This window comes from Anolis carolinensis, unplaced genomic scaffold (assembly GCF_035594765.1).
Source record: "Anolis carolinensis isolate JA03-04 unplaced genomic scaffold, rAnoCar3.1.pri scaffold_9, whole genome shotgun sequence".
Taxonomy (NCBI): Eukaryota; Metazoa; Chordata; class Lepidosauria; order Squamata; family Dactyloidae; genus Anolis; species Anolis carolinensis.
This window is the reverse complement of record NW_026943820.1, coordinates 12,550,956-12,572,122: the sequence shown is the minus strand read 5'-3', so window position 1 is coordinate 12,572,122 and position 21,167 is coordinate 12,550,956. Positions and strand designations below refer to the sequence as shown.

The 21,167-nt window shown below is 38.6% G+C and overlaps 1 protein-coding gene across 7 annotated transcripts in view; it reads left to right on the top strand.

Annotated features, from left to right (window-relative positions):
- Positions 1-21,167, top strand: part of phkb (phosphorylase kinase regulatory subunit beta) — a 196,762-nt gene that overhangs the window by 148,656 nt on the left and 26,939 nt on the right. For 6 of the 7 annotated variants that reach the window (XM_062962009.1, XM_008113900.3, XM_062962008.1 and 3 more), the window contains 6 exons: positions 458-519; positions 670-832; positions 2,578-2,659; positions 4,714-4,771; positions 11,337-11,427; positions 15,472-15,674. In XM_062962009.1, coding sequence (XP_062818079.1) covers positions 458-519; positions 670-832; positions 2,578-2,659; positions 4,714-4,771; positions 11,337-11,427; positions 15,472-15,674 — 659 coding nt within the window. Of the gene's footprint in view, positions 1-457; positions 520-669; positions 833-2,577; positions 2,660-4,713; positions 4,772-8,537; positions 8,629-11,336; positions 11,428-15,471; positions 15,675-21,167 lie in introns of all 7 variants that reach the window. The other variant, XM_008113904.3, reaches the window with a different exon arrangement.

Here is a 21,167-nt window from a genome sequence, read left to right as displayed (position 1 = left end):
AATCTTGCCAAGAAAACCCAATGGTAGGGTCATCTTAGAGTTGCCTTAAATCAGAACACACTTGAAGGCCCACAATAAGAACAACAACAACGTTTATGGAATCATTTTCCTTGTTATTTGAATCCATTGGTCGACTCCAGTTTAATATCAATCCATTAATTCAGTGAGCCTACTTTAATTAGGACTACCAACAGGATTCAGTCCCTATTGGGTAATATGCCATCCAAAACAAGTGAACAAATATGGCAGGAAATCCTTTGAGTGTTAACTAATCACCATCCCTCATTCATGGCTCTTTTAAACTGGTAATGTTTTAGTAGCAAGGAAAGGTTCCTGTATAGGTCACTTAATTATTTCTGGGCTATTCTGAAAGTCCAGGAAGCTATTATTTACAGAGAACAGTAATGTAGCTGCCAACTTCTATTTTCTTTCTCTCATTCCTTCTTCTCTATTTTAGACATTGATTTCGGATGCAGTGGTTGATCAGCTGGACTTCTTAAGAATCACCGAAACAGAAGAGTAGGTATACTTTAAATCATTTTGCAATAAAACATCTCAAAACATCTATCTGAATATATTTATTTTTCATCACTTGAAAGCAAAGTATAAATATGAATATTTAATGTGTTTGCTAGGTTTGTGCAATCTTCAATCATGCATTTTTTTCAGGCCTCCAGAATTTAAGAGTTTTGAGGAGCTCGATCTTCCAAAACACTCAAAGGTCAAGAGGCAAACCAGCACACCAAATGTAACCGAATTAGAACAACAGCCAGATATCAATGCAAATGATTGGAAAAACAGGCCGACTTATGAGATTCTTCAGAAGCTAAATGTAAGAATATAGGAGAAGAAACCCAAGTTTTTGTTATTCGTCTGTGCTTTTCTCTTGAAGCCCATTATTTGCCCAATATGATTTTTTAAATTGATACACCCACACACACAGGCTGTTTGATTTATTCTACATAAGCTATCAGGTCTATGAAACATTCTTCTTGTACTTTTTGTCTCTCAGAACAAATAGAAAATATGGAAAGTATTGAGAATATTAGAGGAAATAGAGAACTTGATTCCATCTGTGCAGTTTTTTGGATTGCCTATATCATATATTTTACCAAAATCAATGTTTGCCTAAGGTGGGTATGGGAATCAATGCAAGTCCCCATAATTTCTGTCTCATGCCTTGATGTTCCCCTATACCACTGGTTCTCAACCTGTGGTTCCTGAGATGTTTCGGCCTTCAATTCCCAGAAATACTAACAGCTGGTAAATTGGCTGGGATTCCTGGGAGTTGTAGGTCAAAACCCACAGGTTGAGAAGCATTGCCTATACACGTAATCTTTTCACAAAATCAGTTTCTGGACACTCCTTTTATTGGATTGCTGTGGCTCAGGCTGGATCTTGGGGCTGAAATTTGGCTACAAACCCTACTCTAAGGAATGATAATCCTAATAATTTCAGAGACAGTATTCTAGGCTATTCATACTAATATATGTTCTCTGTGTTTCTCACTCCTTACTTGCATGCAAACACAAATGCAGTCCTAAATTTCACACACATCGAAAGAAGATAGAGTTAGCCAGACAAGCCCAACGTGCTGTGGTTTTTAACTGAATTGTTTTTAATATTAATGCTATTTCATTCTGTTTTAATGTTTGTATATTTGTATATTTTTAAATTGCATTGAAATGCTTTTAATGTGAGCCACTTTAGAGTCTCCTTTGTGGAGAGAAAAAGCAGGATATAAATAAATATAATAATAATCATCATCATCATAAAGGGTTGAATGCCTGAGAAGAGCAAATGACTCCCAAAAGAGCCCAAAGAAATGGTATTTAAGTGGAAGTGAAAATATAACTTGAATGGAAAGAAAAGTATTGTCAGATGGAGTGGGGGGCACATATAAATATTTTAAAAATGTATAGAGAAAACCTTCTTATTCTCATGTTCTCACTCTGAAATATCTCTTGATGAGCACTCTGATAGGAATCAATCGAGAAATTCAGAATTTTAATTTTGTTTGGGACTCGAACACAAGTGTCGCATCTCCCACCAAAAGGGGAGAAAGAAACCAAATAGTCCAATCAGGACAAAATATTCTCAATGGGAGCAGAATATTGACTAAGGAGTCAGGCCATAGAAACCCGGATGCAGGTGGAATTTTAATTTCTGGAATTCTGAACAGCAACACTCTACCATCTGACGTTTTCTTACAAAGCTTCACTTGAATTTAATGAATTCTTTATGTCCAAAACTGGCTCTTGGACCTCTTCAGCTTGCTCACCCCTTGTTTAGATTATCAGGGCATCATTTGCAAATCATAATTCCTTACAATCACAATGATTTTCCTAAATTGTAGAATCCTAGAAGCCTCAAAATGATTGTCAGTTCCAATAGGAGATCAGGTTGAGGCTTGACATTTTAGAGTCTTAAACACTTTCGTGTGGTGTGTTTGTGTGTATGTGTGTATGTATATATATATAACACCAAGAGAAAGCCTATTTTTTTCTTTACATTGTTCTCCTTTGTGTTTCCATGCTATTGATTTACACTCAATGGCTATGTTTTTTTTTTGGCCAGGACTGCAATTGCCTCGCGAGCCAAGCGATTCTGCTGAACATTTTACTCAAACGGGAAGGCCCCCATTTCATCACCAAGGAAGGTATGATTGCCGGAGGCAATTTTGCACATCCACTGATGAACATGAATAATGGGTATCCACAGTGAAAATGGTGTTGCTATTTTCCTCTCCATTAAAGCACTTCCTCTTTCAAATGGGAAACAGGCGTTCGTACACTGCAGAGTGGAATGAACCATTAAATATATTAACTCTTTTAAATAGTTCACTCACCAGATGTCTGTTTATTATTCTGAGCATGCAGTGTGTGGGGGAGATGGATTTCATCTGTTTAGGTGAAGCTGGAAGCCAGGTTGGGCTAGAGATTTTTAGCTGCAGAGTGTCTGTTACTTCTCTGGGTGAATATATTGAATTGCATGGAGCTTTTGGTACATGGAGCTGGGATGGCAGAAGGGGGGGGGGTTCCTTGTCTCCCCACAAAACCCCCTGAAAATGCTACATAAAGAGTTGGGAGGGGCTGCTAAATATTATTTGCACCTTCTGTCAGCGGAAAGCAAGTCCTGCATAGAATTATAGAGTTGGAAGAGACCCCAGAGGCCATCCAGTCCAACCCCATCCTGCCATGCAAAAATACACAAGCAACGTAGTCCTGATTTGGTTGCCATTGGTTTAAAAACCTCCAAAGAAGGAGAATCTACCACCATGAATTTTGTTGGAAGCTTGATAACTTAAACAATTTTGTGTTGTTGTTTCTGTTGTTATACTATGTAACAGAATTTGAAAAAGATTCCTGTTCGTGGTTTGAAAGTGTAGTCCTTATGCAGTCCTTACTTTGAAAATAATCGTTCTACTTCATTTTTGTGGCTGTCACAAACTAGGTTGAATTTGTCAAGACTCTTTGGGATATTCATTGACAAACTAAAGCAAAATATGCTGCTGGATGTCTCTCCTGCAAAAACAAAGGGGTTTTTTTTGCAGTTCAATAAACCTTTCCCATATTTTTATGATACAACCAATCAGGAAATGACATTTATAACCCAGGAACAAAAATCGTGTTACATCGTGTTATTATTTAAATAAAGAAAATAAGGCTCTGGTGTTAGCTATAACATAGAAATTAAATAAACAAATAACTATCAATAAAATTAGGCAGCAGCACAAAGTCATTGTATATTAAAACATGAAGCTATGCAGCTTCAGTGAGACTAACATATACAATTTAATTCAATTTTTCAAGTCATACACAAAATGTTGACGACCGCAACAACACTGGGAAGTTCAGGAAGTATATGGGGAATAATAGAAAGCAAGATATGCCTTTAATCAGGGAAGGGGCTATAGCAGTTTGCCTGGTGATCTACTGATAATCCAGTCCTGAATGTCATTTCACTATATAACAACATTTGAAAAATATCCTGTTCCTGATTTGAAAATGTTATTCCTGTTTAATTGTGCAGTACTTACTTTGAAAGTAGTCATTATACTCCAGAAACTTCGTTTTGTGGCTGCCACAAACTATGTTGAATTGGTTGAGACTCTGAGATATTCATTGAAAAACTAGAGCAAAATGTCATCTTGAAATTCTTCTGCAGAGTTACAATGTATGCTTGTACTGGGATTCATGGCAATTGGGTAATTTAATGCATCAGGTTGCTCAATTTTTTTGCATATCTAACAAAATCCAGGAAAATGACCCTCGTGGCCCAGTTCTAGAAAGCTGTGCAAATAAGAGCTTAGGAGAAGGCTTACCTACTGCTCTGTTAGCATAAAATCTCAAAACAACCACAAGCCATCATTGCAGAAAGCTTCCATGCAAATATTTAATATTCGTATTTTAACTACTCAGCTAGAGTTAAACTCAATAACTGTGTATTAGCATATAGACTGTAAGGGGAGCACTGTGGGTTATTATTGTTAAGAGAAACCGAATATTTCCCATGAAGTGAATAACATAAACATGGATATTTAAACACCTGCACAAACAAATGGGAGCAAAAAGAATCATTAGTTTGCTGCCTTAAGCATAGTGAATAAATATAACCTGCCTCTCTGCATTAAAATGTACTGTACAAATTCATTATAATCTGTAGTTTAACTCCATTTCTTTTTGTGTCTTCTTCATTTTATTTGTGAATTAGGTACCGTCTCTGATCATATTGAACGAATATATCGAAAAGCTGGCAGCAAAAAGCTCTGGTTTGTATTCCCTGTCTTTCAGCTTCTTGTTGATATGTTGGCATTTTTGAATTCTCTATTGTCTATCTTTGAAGCTTCTCTAGCTAACGTCAGTATATTCAGACTGATTTCATAAGAGATTCATAATTTGGGATTCTAATGCACGAATCTTAATAATATATCATATCACGTCAAGCTCTGTGCCCATGTTGAATTTGCAAGAAAAGGAAAGTAGGGTCTTAGAGCCTGGTTAGAACATCTGGAAGCCTTTTCTTTTGGCCCCTGATTCTTAGAGATTCAAGTACATTGTACTGATACTGTCCAAAGAGAAACCAAGACAAGGAATTACAGTGAAAGGAAGAGGAGAGTACAAATAACTCAGGAAGAATGCATTATTGTAACAGTCAATTTGTACTATTAGAGGGGCTGTTAAAACTTGCATGATTTCTGCAGAGTGAGATGCGACAGACCCCTTTTTGCTGCTCTAGAAATTAGTCGACTGTTAAATTACATTTATGAAGCTTTTAAAAAGATCTATTATTTTGTTGGAGTCCATGGACGTCACCTGCAATTCCCATCCAGTTACGATCTCTTTGATGGGCTTTTTTTTCACGTCAGTGATTCGCCCCACTCTCTTTAGAACTTTCTCTAGCGAGTCCCCGGTGCAGCTCTTTCCCTTTCCTCTTCTCAACCATCAGGCTTTGATTAGAGCACCTAATAAATATCTCCTTCACTCTCACTGAGTGATAAAAGGAGTCTAGCAATCTTCTTTGGGAAACGTTTTTCAGTCGGGATCGAAGGAAATGGATAGGCTCTCAGTAATCCAGTGAGCACCCAGGATTATCACAATTACATCTTTGGGTCTGTCTGCCTTCTGTTTACAGCAGTAGCTGCCCAGATGCCTCTAGATCCTTCCAAGGCAACATACTGCTGCTGGCCATTTTTATTTTGTTAGTCTGCAGCAGGGGTCCCCAAACTAAGGCCCGGGGGCCAGATGCGGCCCTCCAAGGTCATTTCCCTGGCCCCTAAACTTTAGACTTAGGGTTGACCTGTCTACCTGGTCTTTGGAGGTCTCTTTGCTTACTTATAGCCTTATGAGATCATCTAGATGGTCTTTGGAGGTCTCTTTGCTTAGCTACGGCTGTATGAGACCATCTAGATGGCTTTTGGAGGTCACTTTCATTACCTGTGGTCCTATGAGACCGTCTAGATGGCCTTTGAGGGTGCCTTTCCTTACCTATGGTTTTATGAGATTGTCTTGATGGCCTTTGGGGGCCCCTTTCCTTACCTATGGTCTTATGAGACCATCTAGATGGTCTTTGAGGATCCCTTTCCTTACCTATGGTCTTATGAGACCATCTAGATGGTCTTTGAGGATCCCTTTCCTTACCTATGGTCTTATGAAACCATCTAGATGGTCTTTGGAGGTCTCTTTGCTTACCTTTGGTCTTATGAGATCGTCTAGATCAGGGGTCTCCAAACTAAGGCCCATGGGTCGGATGCGGCCCCCCCAAGGTCATTGACCTGGCCTCTGTCCTAAACTTTAGACTTAGGGTTGACCTAAGTCTGAACGACTTGAAGGCACAATAACAACAATACCAATTTTGGACTATTTCATCATAATCCAGCCCCCCAACAGTCTGAGGGACTGTGAATCGGCCCTCTACTTGAAAAGTTTGAGGACCCCTGGTCTACAGCATCTTTTATTGAAAGGGAAGTTATCCCTGTACTCACATAGTTACCAAAGCCTTGTCTAATTGAGGCATTGTAAAATTGGTTCCTATCATGTGAAAAAAAAAATCTGTTCCTGGTTTGAAAGTGTTATTTCCTGTTTAATTGTGCGGTACTTACTTTGAAAGTAGTTCTACTCCAAAAACTTCATTTTTGTGGCTGGCACAAGCTATGTTGAATCGGTTAGGACTCAATGAAATATTCATTGAAAAACTAGAACAAAATGTGCTGCAGGATGGTTTTACACTTTAATTAACTTTTTCCATGTTTTTATGATAGAACCAATTAGGAAATGACATTAATAACCCAGGAACAAAAATCATGTCACATAGAGTTATATGCCCTTCACTGACCATGTTGGATTGTTGGATGTAGTCCAAAATATCTATAGAAAAGGTAGACTACATATGGTCCATAGTTTGCATACATCCTCCTGTCTGGTTTAGTGCCCCTCTCCCCAGTGCTCATTGTTTTTTTTCCGAAATGGAGATCCATGCCCAAGAATCATTGTTCTCTGTGTTGTCAAAGGCTTTCATGACCAGAATCATAGGGTTGTTGTGTGTTTTCCGGGCTCTATGACCATGTTCTAGAAGTATTCTCTCCTGACGTTTCGCCCACGTCTATGGCAGGTATCCTCAGAGGTTGTGAGGTACTGTACTTCACAACCTCTGAGGATCCCTGCCATAGACGTGGGTGAAATGTCAGGAGAGAATGCTTCTGGAACATGGTCATACAGCCCAGAAAACTCACAGCAACCCAGTGATTCCAGCTATGAAAGCCTTCAACAACACATCTATCATCTCTCACCTTCATTATCAGTATCTATTTCTGTCTATCTATCTATCTATCATCTATCCATCCATCCATCCATCCATCCATCCATCCATCCATCATCATTATTAACAGGGATCTATTTATCATTTACCTATCATGTATCTATTACCTATAATCTTTTTAATAGGGATCGATTGATCGATCAATTGATCTATCTATATCTATCTATCTATCTATCTATCTATCTATCTATCTATCTATCATCTCATCTATCCATCCATCCATCCATCCATCTATCTATCATCATTATTAACAGGGATCTATTTATCATTTACCTATCATGTATCTATTACCTATAATCTTTTTAATAGGGATCGATTGATCGATCAATTGATCTCTATCTATCTATCTATCTATCTATCTATCTATCTATCTATCTATCTATATCTATCAGTATCTATGTATTTATCTATCTATTTTTCATCTATCAACATTATTAACAGGGATCAATCTATCATCTATCTATCTGTCTATCTATCCATCTATCATCTATCTATATCTATCAACATTACCTTTATCAACAGAGACCAGGGAAGTCCCTACAGCCTTTCTCATGAAGTTATGCAACAGCAACATATGGCCATACAGCTCAGAAAACACAAAACAACCTCATCATTGTTCTCTGTTAAAATAAAACTCAGTCTCTAACAACATTGGGAAGAATGTGGCTTTTGGGAATACACTTTTGGGATTCACGGAAATTTCCTCCTTCATTCTTGCAAAACCCTGGTTGGGAAAAGCTGTGCTTAAAATAAAGCCAACACGCTTTTCTAAACTTTCAATAAATCTCATAATAACATTGATCTTTATTTTAAGTTGTTTTCAACCTCTGGCAACTCAACGGCAAATCTATCATGGTGTTTTCTTGTTGAGGTTTATTCAGAAGGGTCTTTGCTTTCCTCTAAGACTGAGAGCATGTGATTTGCCTGTAATCATGCAATGGGTTTTCATGGCCAAGCAGGGATTCAAACTCTTAGTTCCCGATCCGATACTCAAATTGTTACTCCTCACTGGCACTCAATAGTCATTCTGCTTTAGGAGATTTCTATAAGAAGAAGTTTTTTACTCCTGAGTTCTGCATGCCTAGCAAGTCTATCAGCTTCATTTTCTCCAGTTCCAACCCCATTTTTGGAAATGCCTATCCACTAAACATTGGACGGGATCAACGTAGAAACAGTCTCCTTCTGAATTCCTCTTTCGTAATTGTTTATGCCATATCTAGGTTGGTGTTACGCTGCAGCGCGGCATGCATTCAGAAGCTTGCTGCCTCTTTAGCCCCTCATATTACAACTGTGGTAGTCCATGGGAAGCAGGTAAAGTGCATCAAGGTTTGAAACAGTGCTGCTTTAGATGTGCTGGCTTATTTGCATTTTGATTGTATTGTTTACATTGGGGTTTGTTTCATTTTTTTTGCTCTGGATTTTGAAGGGTGTGTGCTTTTGTTGTCATGGAACTCAGCATCAATTTGGCGGATGGATTTTGTGCTAATCTAGTGGAATACCACACACTCATTTATTAACCCTCCTTGTACATTATTGTTTCATTTACAAAGCCAGTCCTAGACAATGTGAAACACTCCATTCTGCTGCATCTCTGCCACATCAGGAAAAAGAAACAATGACATAATGGGTTTTCTTTGAAATAATTACTATAGGAATACCTGGCCAGTCTTACAAGATGCAGCCCATTTTTAACCCCAGCACTTTACGTGTTTCTCACTTTCCTTAGGTTTATTTGTACAGATGAATATAAAACATTGCATGGTATCTATTGTTACTGATGAGGCTTAATAACATCCCCATGTGGTTTATCTGTTGATGGACTATGTTTCTGAGGAAAGGGTTTAATATATGAATTGTCCTTTGACCTAGAGGGCATTCCAGAACATTGAGATCTTCCTGCATCATGAGTGCTTTCTCTATCTTTATTGCTACAAGTTTTACAGTTGCATATTATGAGGATTTGTCTGGTTTTTGCTTGGAGGCCCCGGTGGCGCAGTGTATTAAAGCACTGAGCTGCTGAACTTCCGGACCAAAAGGTCATAGGTTCGAATCCAAGGAGCGGAGTGAGCACCTGCTGTTAGCCCCAGCTTCTGCCAACCTAGCAGTTCAAAAACATGCAAATGTGAGTAGATCAATAGGTACCGCTCCAGTGGGAAGGTAACGGCACTCCATGCAGTCATGTTGGCCTTGAAGGTGTCTACAGACAATGCCGACGCTTTGGCTTAGAAATGGAGATGAGCACCAACCCTCAGAGTCAGACACGACTGGACTTAATGTCAAGGGAAACCTTTACCTTTACCTTTATTATGAGGATAGTTCTGCTGAAGTCTTTGCTGCTTGTGTCTCTACCTGCTCTATGCAAGGAATGTGCATTGGGAACTGCCCAAATGAGGCAAGTGACAAGGCAGAAGGATTGTAAAACAATGTTGCTTAACAGCATTGTGCTCCCAAGAATGGGCTGCTCAACTTGACTGTGGATGCTGAGGGAAAAATCTATTTCTGATCTCCTTGTTTCATTCATCCATCTCAGGGTTGATGGTTTGAAGATACTTCATTCCTCACCTTGTTGTGTTCTGTTGCATATGACTTCATTTGATCTGGGTCGGATGAATGAAGGCCAACTGTTGGGTTATATTATTATATCATAAAAGAGATCAGCATGTGGATAGATAAACATAGACTCATCAGAACTAGTGCTCAAATACTCCTAGGTCTGAGAAAGCAGGGTCTTCCTTCCATGTTGACCTGCAGGAAGCGCTTGTCCCAAAGTTCTGGAATTCCCTCTAGATGACACAGGTAACAGTAATTCACCTCCCACACTTTCACATACAAAAGTGCCATGTGAAGGAGCATGTCTGAGATCAGGGGAAGCAAAGTTCAGCTTGTTCAAATAACATCGGACTGCAGTGCTTTTCATTCTTGGCTGTGCTGGTTAGCATTGCTGGAGAAGTATCACAACATCAGGAGGGTTGTCCTTTGCTCACCAGATAGTCCAGATACTTCTGAAAGTATCTGAAGTTTGATATTTTGCCTTTTAAAGGTTTGCATTTTGCCACCTGAGGCTGTGTAGCCCAGCAAGACATATTTCACAGCAGGCTGCTTGCAACATATACTTTGCCTCTTAGTTGAAGTGTTTCTTATTCATGCTACGAAGCAGAGATAAAACAGTCGCGGAATAATATCGTTGTTTTCATCTTGTCTTTTCACTGTCCACATGATCTCCTGATCAATTTTAATTTTATATCATTTATTGATTAACTCCATGATATATCTTTTAAGGGAATAATGTGGTGAGCAGTTCACCACATGAATGGTATCATTTGAATCCACCATTAGAAATGTCTGCTTTTTTCAAGTGAGCAACCAACAATTGGCTGCTCAGAGTCACTGTCTCTATGTGATATGTTGCATCTGTTTTTCAGTCTAGAAGATTGTCAAATGATGTTTGTTTTGCATGCCCTATTTGTTATGCTGCAAACAAAGAGACATTTGTCTGCTCTGTAAGGAAGTTCTTTGAGAACCCATAAAACTATTGAACATTTTGGGTTCCTTTCCAAAAACGGAATAATACAATTTGGTTGAAAATGCCTGAGTATTCAGAAAATCCCAAACACCCACGTGAGAATGTTTTTATTGAATGCAAATCATCAACGAGGTCTGAAATAATATTTTCTTGTTGCTTAGGTAATTTTATCAAACATCTTGCTTTATAGTGTCAGCAAACAAAACAGTAATGTCCGCTACTATAAAATGCAGCTTAATGAGTTCAGACATGTTCTCAACACAGCCATTAGACCGTGCTTGCTTCAGTGGTTAGATAATTCAAGATTTAGCCTCTCCTCCTTCCCCCCAAATATCTTTTACAAAGATGCATCTTGAATATAAAATACCATATACTTATTGAAATGTTTAGTATTTGGGGATGGATCAAAATGGGACAACAAAATTTCATTCAGATTCTCGGATTCATGAAACTAGAGCTTGATTTCTAGCTGGATTGCTCTGTTTTCTGCCCTCAGGTCTGTTGTACGCTTCGCAGCGAGTCATTTATGTAAACTAGTGGACAGCCTTGCACCGTCTATTACTAATGTTTTAGTTCAGGGCAAACAGGTAAGTCTGTATTCCTCCAAATTGTTAATCAGGAAAAAAATGAGATTTAGATTTCTAAAGTCATTTGCATGCTTTCTTTAAAAATAGGCTTTTTAAAATTAGCTTAATCAGATCTAAAGAATTGCTTTCTATTCTGTAAAATCAACACAAGTATTATAGTAGCTCCCTGTGAACCATAGCTAATGGATTACTTTTGCTCTTTTATTGTATCAATTTCTCTGCCTAAAATAAATTTCCTTACCCTTGGGGTATAAGTGGTGACTAACAAACTCCATTCATTTGAATGGGTGTGCTCTACTTTGGTCTAAATTTGGATGTAATCCACTATTTTGTTATTATGTATCACCAGTATGCCTAATACTTTATGTAGCGAAATATGGATAAGACATACCCCTGTCTTATAGTAATTGTGGTCTTTACTACTAAAGTATCAAAAGGGCTGCAAGAGGAGAAAATGGGTATGACAAGGATAATAAGGATGCAGTGGTTATTTACTGCTCTGTTTTAAAGTGAAGTTTGCGATTCCCCATGATTCAGAAAGTCATACTGCAAAACTTCAAATATGGAACCATTTTCTGCCTTCCTTGTGGCACACCACAAATTGTGCTTCTTTGCTGTATCTGCTCCTCGCTCCCTGAAACAAATTCTTATCCAAAATCAGTGCAAAGGAGAAATATAAATTGTGAAATCCTCAGACATTCATTGACCATCTAAATTGAGAGTGCTGAAGTGAGGTAGGTAGTTTTCACACACTTTTTAACATTACTTTTGATCACATCCCTTTCGGTTTCCATTTTGTCTGGGAGTTGCGGCAGGAGAAGTAGATAGAAGAACTGTTGCATTTGGATGTGTTTTTAATGTAATTTTTTTCCATTTGGGGTCCTGAAGGACATAAATATAAGACTTGGGTCTCCTTGTGGCCAACGGAATTCTGTTTCCCTGCCTCTGATCTTAATGGAAGCCTTCAAAGTAATTTTGAGTGGAGCCTAAATAGGAGTTAAACATTTTATATGAGTCTGAAATTGGTTTTATCAGCCTCAGATGATATAGGAAGAGAGCTGAAAATTTACCCTGGTGCAAAACAATATAAAAAAAATAAGACTCGTTCCTTCATATCGCATGCATATACAGTAGAGTCTCACTTATCCAACGTTCTGGATTATCCAACGCATTTTTGTAATCAATGTTTTCAATACATCGTGATATTTTGGTGCTAAATTCGTAAATACAGTAATTACTACATAGCATTACTGCGTATTGAACTACTTTTTCTGTCAAATTTGTTGTATAACATGATGTTTGGGTGCTTAATTTGTAAAATCATAACCTATTTTGATGTTTAATAGGCTTTTTCTTAATCTCTCATTATCCAACATATTCACTTATCCAACGTTCTGCCGGCCCGTTTACGTTGGATAAGTGAGACTCTACTGTAGCACTTAATGTTGTCACAGGAACTACTTCCCAGAGATTTATCCATTCCCTTAAATACAGTGTTGCGCTTTCAAATAAAAACTTACTCTGGGCTGGACACTCAACCATTGGGTACCCAAAATTTGCAGCATTTCCCCCACTCAAGAGTAGATGAATATAGGAAGATGGCATTCATTTATAATTCATATACAGCAAACCAAAACAAACATGCATCTAATGAAAAAAATGATACTTCAAGCAATTCTGCCAGCCCTATAGTGGTGGTGCTTTACTTTGATTCTAAGGTTTGGGAGGTTTTTAAGCATAGTTTTAATACTCAAGTCTGATTTTGATAATAAAAAAACATTTCCCTGGAGTGATGGGCATCTCACATTGTGCCATTCTCATTATGGCCTTTTTCAAAGGAAATGCTAGAGAAGTAATACAGTTTTAGGCATACTAGTTCTATCAACTTCTATAAGTTGTTAATTTAGCCTCTGCCAATGTATCAAGATTAACAAGGTCAGGGTCATTGGAGGCACGTCTTTTGACATTTAATTTCACTTGAATATGCTAATGGAATTTTTCTAACAGTGCTCTCTTATATAAGTTGTAGAGAGTCCAGACTTTGTAGAATTTATCACATCAAAAGTATGGATAGTCCATTATGATAAGGAAATGTGTTTTGAAAATAGGCAAATCATTGGTGTTTTGATAGGCACCTCAGGCATTTCTAAACCAAAGGAACATGTCCTAGAAGTGACATTTGAGCTGGTGTGTTTGCAAAACTGTGGATGTCATACTAGCAGCATGCCCTTCTGGGAGGCAGTGTGGCTTCAGAACTCTTTGCTATCTCAATCCATCATCGTGGATTCCATCACAGTTTCCTCGTCATCACATTACTGCATAATAACTTGTGATAAGCCTGTTTCTATATGGCATGGTTTGGTGGTTTGTTGTCATCTGCTTTGGCTGTGTCTTTTGAATCGCTTTCTGTTTCATTTGCTTGGGTCAATGAGCCAGTGAAGATGTAATGCTGCCTGTCTCTTGACAATAGTTAGTGAAACTGCCTCTGGGATGCTGTGCTCCCATCTCATTTTCAGCTCCTGATTAAGAAAGAAGTCTGGTTGGCATCAACAAATCCCATAGTTAACACTTGTGCAGAGTTAAGGACTACCTCGAGTAAGGTGGAAGTAATGAATTTATTGGTTGGGGAGACCATGATCCACTAGCAGGTCAAAGGGACAGGCAGCGTTATGACTGCACTGACTCCAGGCAGTGGGTTGTGTGCATGTTTTTGTATGTAGGAATAGATACGTAAAGTTATAGGTACAATTAATTGATCTAACATGTTGCATTAATACAATACTATGTACAAGGGTTGAATGAAAAGTAATGCCTCCACCTTCGTTACTTCGGTTTGGATGGGAATATTTTAATAAATCAAACGTAGAAATAATCCTTAGAATGTGCTCTTTAACTACCACTATTCACTTTTCCACATAATCACCAGACAATTGGATACATTTCTGCCAACAATGAACAAGTTTTCTGAAGCCGTCACTGAAGAAGTCGACACTCTGTTTCCACAACCAGCGTCTCACAGTACCCATCGTACATAGATCTTCTGATAGACAAAGCAATAATGTGACCCATACATTCTTGTAAAATAAATGCCAATTATGCTTGAAATTTCTTTCTTACTGATATGATGATCATCCTGAATCAATCTGTCAACCTTTTGCTTGTGAAACTCAGTGGTTGCTGTCACGGGATGTCCAACTCTTTTTATCATGCAAAGTCAGATGTTCCCACCTCAACATGTTTAAACTTACTCGCCCAACAACGCACAGGACTCACATCAACACAATCACCATAAACAGCTTGCATTCTCGGATGAATCTCCTTTGAAGTGACACCTTCTTCTGTCAAGAATTCAATGACTGCACGTTGCTTAAATCACATTGACCGACCATCTGTGCAGGGTTCCATACTTCGCACTTTAACAATGTAACAGTTCAATGAAAGGCTTCCCGCCAAATGGAACTGTAGAGGAGAGTCTACTGAACAAGCCAGTACCTGCCGCATACCAGGACTACCATCTGTTGAGGAGTTACGAATGTGGAGGCATTACTTTTCATTCAACCCTCATATCTTACATGTGAATTTGATTTTGGTAGCATCAGAATTGGTCATACCATTATGCATCTCATACAGTACAAGCAGGGAGAAGGACAGAGCAGCATTGCCAGCCATTTCTTGCTGTCGAAGGATGTAACTTCTGTCCGGGGGAAGTCTGTGAACCGTACAGGCCTAATGGAAGTTTTAATCATAAAGAAGTAACAGGGCAGATCAAGTCTCTTATTCAACAAGCAGTTTGCCAAGTCATTATTCTGCCTTTAAAGGCGATACTTCTTTTTTGTTACAAAATCTGTGTTAATAAAAGTGGCCTGCAAAGCTCCATTTACTCATCGGTTGTGAACTTAATGCACCAAGCTAATTATCCTCTCCAATATTGGGTCCTAATGCAAACACAGAGAGTTGAGTCGGGAAGGTATAATGAATAAGGTACCCTTTATTGTTTTCTTTTTTCAGGCTGAAACTCTAATTGCTGTTAACGTATTCCTTTAGGTGACTCTTGGGGCATTTGGCCAGGAAGAAGAAATTATATCTAATCCCGTGTCTCCCGGCGCAATTAAGGACATCATCTACAACAAGTGCAATTTGCAGGACGAGAGGGAAGCTGTTCTCCAGCAAGAGCTTGTCATTCATATTGGCTGGATCATCTCCAACTCCCCTGAATTATTTAATGGCATGCTGAAGATACGAGTAGGGTCAGTGCATCAGTCTCTTGTTTGTATTGTATTGTATTTGTATTCCAAAAGATATAAGACAAGCCTCGTCACTGTCCTCCTTCTGCAGGGACCTGAAAACCTGGTGGCTCCAGGAGGCCTTTGAAAACGATTAATCTCAGACCCAACTCTGGCCTTGCACTTTACCTACTTCCCTGGCCCTATGGTACCTCATTGCACTAGCCTTGTCATCTTACAGCTGCTCAGCAGGCCTTGAGACCAAGTAACCGAGGCCTTATTCTGGCCATCATTTTGCACTTTACTTATCCCCGGCTCTATGTTACTTCACTGCATGAGCCCTGGCCCAGCCTCTCGCAATTGTCTAGGCCCACCTTGGAATTCTGACCATTGGTAGCTGAATTCACCCAATGGAATAGTTCTGAGACTCATTTTAATTCTCAAATTTTAAATGAGTATATGTGTTTTAGTAGTAACTAGGTTTATTTTTTTATTATATTGTGATGTATATTCTTCTGTGTTGGTATTGATTGCTTTACCTATAAGATACTATATGTGTGTTAACTGGAAAATCAAATGCATGAAGCCAATTGGCTGAGTTTGCAAGGACCTGGGAATTGATTTGTAACTGTTGCTGTCCTGCTGCTGGAGAACCAGTTTGAACAGGTTTCTTTGAGTGTGTGCGTGTGTGCGCAAGTCTACGGAGTACTGGCTGGAAGGAAAATGGCTCTGTACTCAGAGAGGCCTGACTATTTCAGAGGCCTTGTTTGCAGCTGATCTTCACTGAAGCAGATTTATGGACTAAGGAACGACTGCTTACGACTGCTGATTTATGTAAGCAGTCAGAGGAACTATGGTAATAATAATAATAATAATAAGAAGAAGAAGAAGAAGAAGAAAAAGAAGAAGTAGTTTATTTATACCCCTCCATCTCCCCCAAAGGGGACTCGGGGCAGCTCACAGATAGTATCAGATAAAAACAGTGACAATAAACAATACATCAGTAAACAAAAACATTCACCAATTATAAAATTAAACATTAACCTATAAAAATAAAAACTCACTTAATAAAACACAGAATTAAAAACAGCAAAGTTGAGTAATAGACTAGTGCACTTTGTTAAGTGGCCGGGCTCTGGCGCAGCTGTTGAGCAGCTGCCTTAAATCACTCTGACCATGAGGTCACGAGTTCGAGGCCAGCCCGTGGCGGGGTGAGCACCCGTCAATTAAAAATAAAAAATAGCCCCTGCTCGTTGCTGACCTAGCAACCCGAAAGATAGTTGCATCTATCAAGTAGGAGATAAGGTACCACTTATAAAGTGGGGAGGCAAGATTAACTAATTTACGACCTGGAATGAGGAAGTGCCGTCAGTGTGGATGATGAAGCAGCTGCTCCCCCCTGTGGCCAGAATCGAACATCCCCTCAGAAGAAGGTTAACTTGCCTCTGCGTGTGTCTCTCAGTCTCTGTTTGATGTGTTTATGGGCATTGAATGTTTGCCCTATGTGTGTTATAATGTGATCCGCCCTGAGTCCCCTTCGGGGTGAGAAGGGCGGAATATAAATACTGTAAATAAATAAATAAATAAATACCATTGTTCTGTTGATCTCTTGGATTTAGTAAAAGTTCTTGTGTTATTTGTTCAGCAAAGCTGAGTGGTGCATCATTCTGCAGGATTCATGGGCACACGTAAGAGCTTCTATCTATCATCTACAATCTGCAACAGAAACCACCCCGGGTTCCTTCCGGGGAGATAGAGCAGTATACGAATAACTTGTTGTTGTTGTTGTTGTTGTTGTGTGGATGTTTGGGACTCCTGATTGCTCTTTGCTTCTTAAAGTATGGGATGCTCCCACAAACAAAACATTAAAATTATGCAGGAAGAACCATGTTGGGTCAGAACCAAGGCATTTTCTATGCAAAGGCACCTTCCTTCCATTTGTAGCATAGAGTATCAGAGGACACGAAGGATGTTTTTTAAACAAAAAAATAAGCATATACAATTTTGTATCATTTGGGAATCACTGTCCATGGTTCTTACTTTCCCACTTCTGCAGTAAATTGACACTTAAGTTGTGTTTTTCCAGTTGATGGTTAATCTGATGAAATTCCTGTCTTGTTTTCCTGCAGGGAGTTTTACTCTCTGTTTGTCCTTGGCTGCTGTTTCTGTTGAATTGATCTTGACTATAAAGATAAACCAGTCAATCAAGAGATTTCACACTGATGGAAAGACAGCCGATCCTGTTGATGAGCAAGGCCCAGATTTACCTGTCAGGTGCTGCTCCCGCCGCAACCATCCTTTGTAGCAAATCCTTTGTAATGTGTGTTCTCACCTGGTGTTGTGCTTGTGCTGTTTTCCTAGTGGCCCTTGAGATTGTTGAGTTGTCGGAGCTCTATGCTGGAACACTGACAACACAATAGAAGGCAATAAATTATGGATCACATACCTGGAGCCTGTGTCTGGGGCCTTCTTCTGGTTGCCTTAAAGCTAGCAGGAACCTGAGACAATGCGCCTCCTCTATATCTGCATTCATCTTTTGATCTAAATTAGTTGCCATGGCAATTAGAAATGGGACGTTCTAGTGCAGTTTGCATTCCATACAGTGACTGTAATTCACAATTCATTTAAGACAGCAGGCATGTGCCTAAATGAGCTGCTCCTCCTCGGTTTTTGTGGGAGGAAGCCAGCCGAGTGATTTGTCGGCTGCCAGTTTTGCTCCTTTGGCCTCATGCAGCGAAACCTTTGGCCATCCAGCAGCTTTGACTGAGGCACTGCCACAAATTACAGCATCCAAACCAGCGGAAGATGTGCTTCAAAGAGCCCACAACACTTTGCAAGGCTCCCAGTTACAGCATTGCCTAGATGCATCATTTTATCAGTCCCTGTGCAAAGCTTTCTTTAAAAAAAAATAAAAAAAAATTTTTATTAAGTTTTCTTAGATACACATATGAGTAAAATATGGGGGGAAAGGGCTCAGAGATTGGGAAAGGAAAGAGAAAAAAAAGGAGTAGAAAAGGCTAATATACACACATACAAAAAAAAACCCACTAGGGGGGTTTGGGTTGAATAGGGATAGGTGTCTTTGTGATCTTCCGTTTTCTTCTACTTATAGCGATGTTATTCTTATGATTTCAATTATTGCTCAAATTTTGGTCTCTTTATTATTTTTATTTTTTTCCCTCATGTACTCCTTTTTTGTTTTCTTTAGTCCTTTGCTTTCTTTTTTAGTCTTCGAAAAGCCTCCAATCTGTTTTGTTTATTGGTTTACCTCTATTTACTTTCATTAGGCATGTCAACTTATCCATATCATAAATTTATTTTTTTTCAAATCAGACTTTTGTTCGAATTTCTTCTCCTTTCCACATTCTAGCGAAGGTTATTCTTGCAGCCGTGGATAGGTATGAAAAGATTTTATCATCATTCTTGTTAAAGTTTGTTATGTTTTCTGTTAAACCTAGGAGGTAAAATTCTGGATTCATAGGAAATATTTTTTGTAGTATTTTTGTGTTTCTTGATGTATCATCTTCCAAAATTTCGTCATTTCTGGGCATGTCCACCAGACATGGAAATAAGTTCCTTCTTGTATCTTACATTTCCAGCATTTCTTTTGCATATTCTTATACATTAATCCTAGTTTTTTAGGTGTTAAATGCCATTGGTAAAACATTTTAAACCAATTTTCCTGCAAGTCATTTTATTAGTCCCTGTGCAAAGCTTTCATGTGAAGTTCATCTTTCAGAACTTCATGGAACTGTATTGTCTTCCCTTTAACGTTTTTGGCCTTATTGGTAGTTTCTCTTTAATTTCTTTCCAACAGTTTACAGACTCATCCTAAGAGATTCCTTAGACCATGCTACCAACATATGCCTCTCTTTTTCCATAAATAAGTCCCCCTCTTTTTCCTATTTGGACTACCTACTTGACTTGAGAAGCACTAGCTTTTCTGCTGTAATATGCTGTCACTGTAAAACTAAACAGCTTGAAGCCATATAAGTATAATAAACAACAGGATATGACATATTATTTCAATCTGAATTTACATTTTTAAATTCAAAGTCTTTGATTATATCTTTCTTGCATAAGAAATGGACTATAAAATAAATTGGTTATGCTTTATTTCTGTGCAGTTAAATTATCCTAACCTTCTATAACACAGCTAAACTTGTTTTTGCTCTGAATTATATTTTTTATCTTATAGCATTGTGGAAATTTGGGCTTGGCCCTGTGTTAGCTGCCCCGAGTCCCTGTGGGGAAATGGAGGCAGGATACAAAAATAAAGTAGTAGTAGTTGTTGTTGTTGTTGAGTATTCCAGGGTTTACCATGAGTGGTTCTTTAATTGCACAGTTTTTGTTCCTAGGTTTTAAATGCCATTTCCTAATTGGTTCAATCATAAAAACCTGGAAAAAGTGTATTAAACTACAAAAACTTTGTGCAGGAGGGGCAACCTGCACCACATTTTGCTATGTAGTTTTTCAATGTGGGAGTTATAGTCCAAAGAAGTACCTTTTCCATAGTCTCTGAGCCAAAGGACAGTATAGAACATCTCCTTCCTTGCACTGGTGCTTTCCAGAGCAGTATGTTTATTATTGCCATATGTTTTGTGAATCTGTCTTTATGAGTACAGAACAATATGTGTGTGAGAGCATGCTGACATGACTATAGAGAACAGAATGTAAAGAAGGGGGTTCTATAAGACAACCCAAAATATGTTTTTACTGTGTATTGTTTTCTAAGGAATGATGTGCTTCGTTCACCTTTGCATTCATTGGTTTCTGTTAAGGAGACACATCTTTTCCTTTTGCAAGCTGTTTATCTGCTTTAGATTCTGAATGCTTGCTTAAGCGTTAACTAGGAGTGGGATGTAGGAGTCAACTTGTTACGTCTTCAGTTTGCAGAGACCGTTTTAAGTCCATCTGGGCTTTAATTTTACTTCTTCTGCCATTCGACTTTAGCCACCTTTGTTCCTGATAGCTGGATACTGTGGCTTCTGTAAAGGATGTCAACGCAGCATCTGCTTATGAGAAAACCCATTAAACAGGGAATATCATCAGATGTAAAACCTACACACTAATGGATCAATTACTTTTAGTATGAACTATCTGTATAGTTATCATTCTTAGTGGAGTTTTGTTGTTGTAAAACAAGCAGATATTATTCTCCAATTCTGTATTTTGGTTAATTTTTTTTGCACATTTTCTAAAGCCTTCTGGTAAACAAAATTATTTTGAAAATAGCTTTGTAAATAGGAATTAGATGCATTTTACATTGAGCAGAATGTTTCTCCAGTGCCGTGCACAAATGCTTAGGTTGAATGGTTCTGCATATTGAGAAATACATAGTTTATAGAGGGCTCTTGAGGATGTGGTTTCAGGGTTCATGATCCAGGTTCTTTGCTGAAGCTAAAAAGGAATCCAGCCTACAAATGTCAGGCTTTGACTATTTCATCCTCACATATGAGGACAAATAATTTCAGTTGTTTTTCCTATCTAAAGGTTTCCTGGTTTTTGGGAATTAAT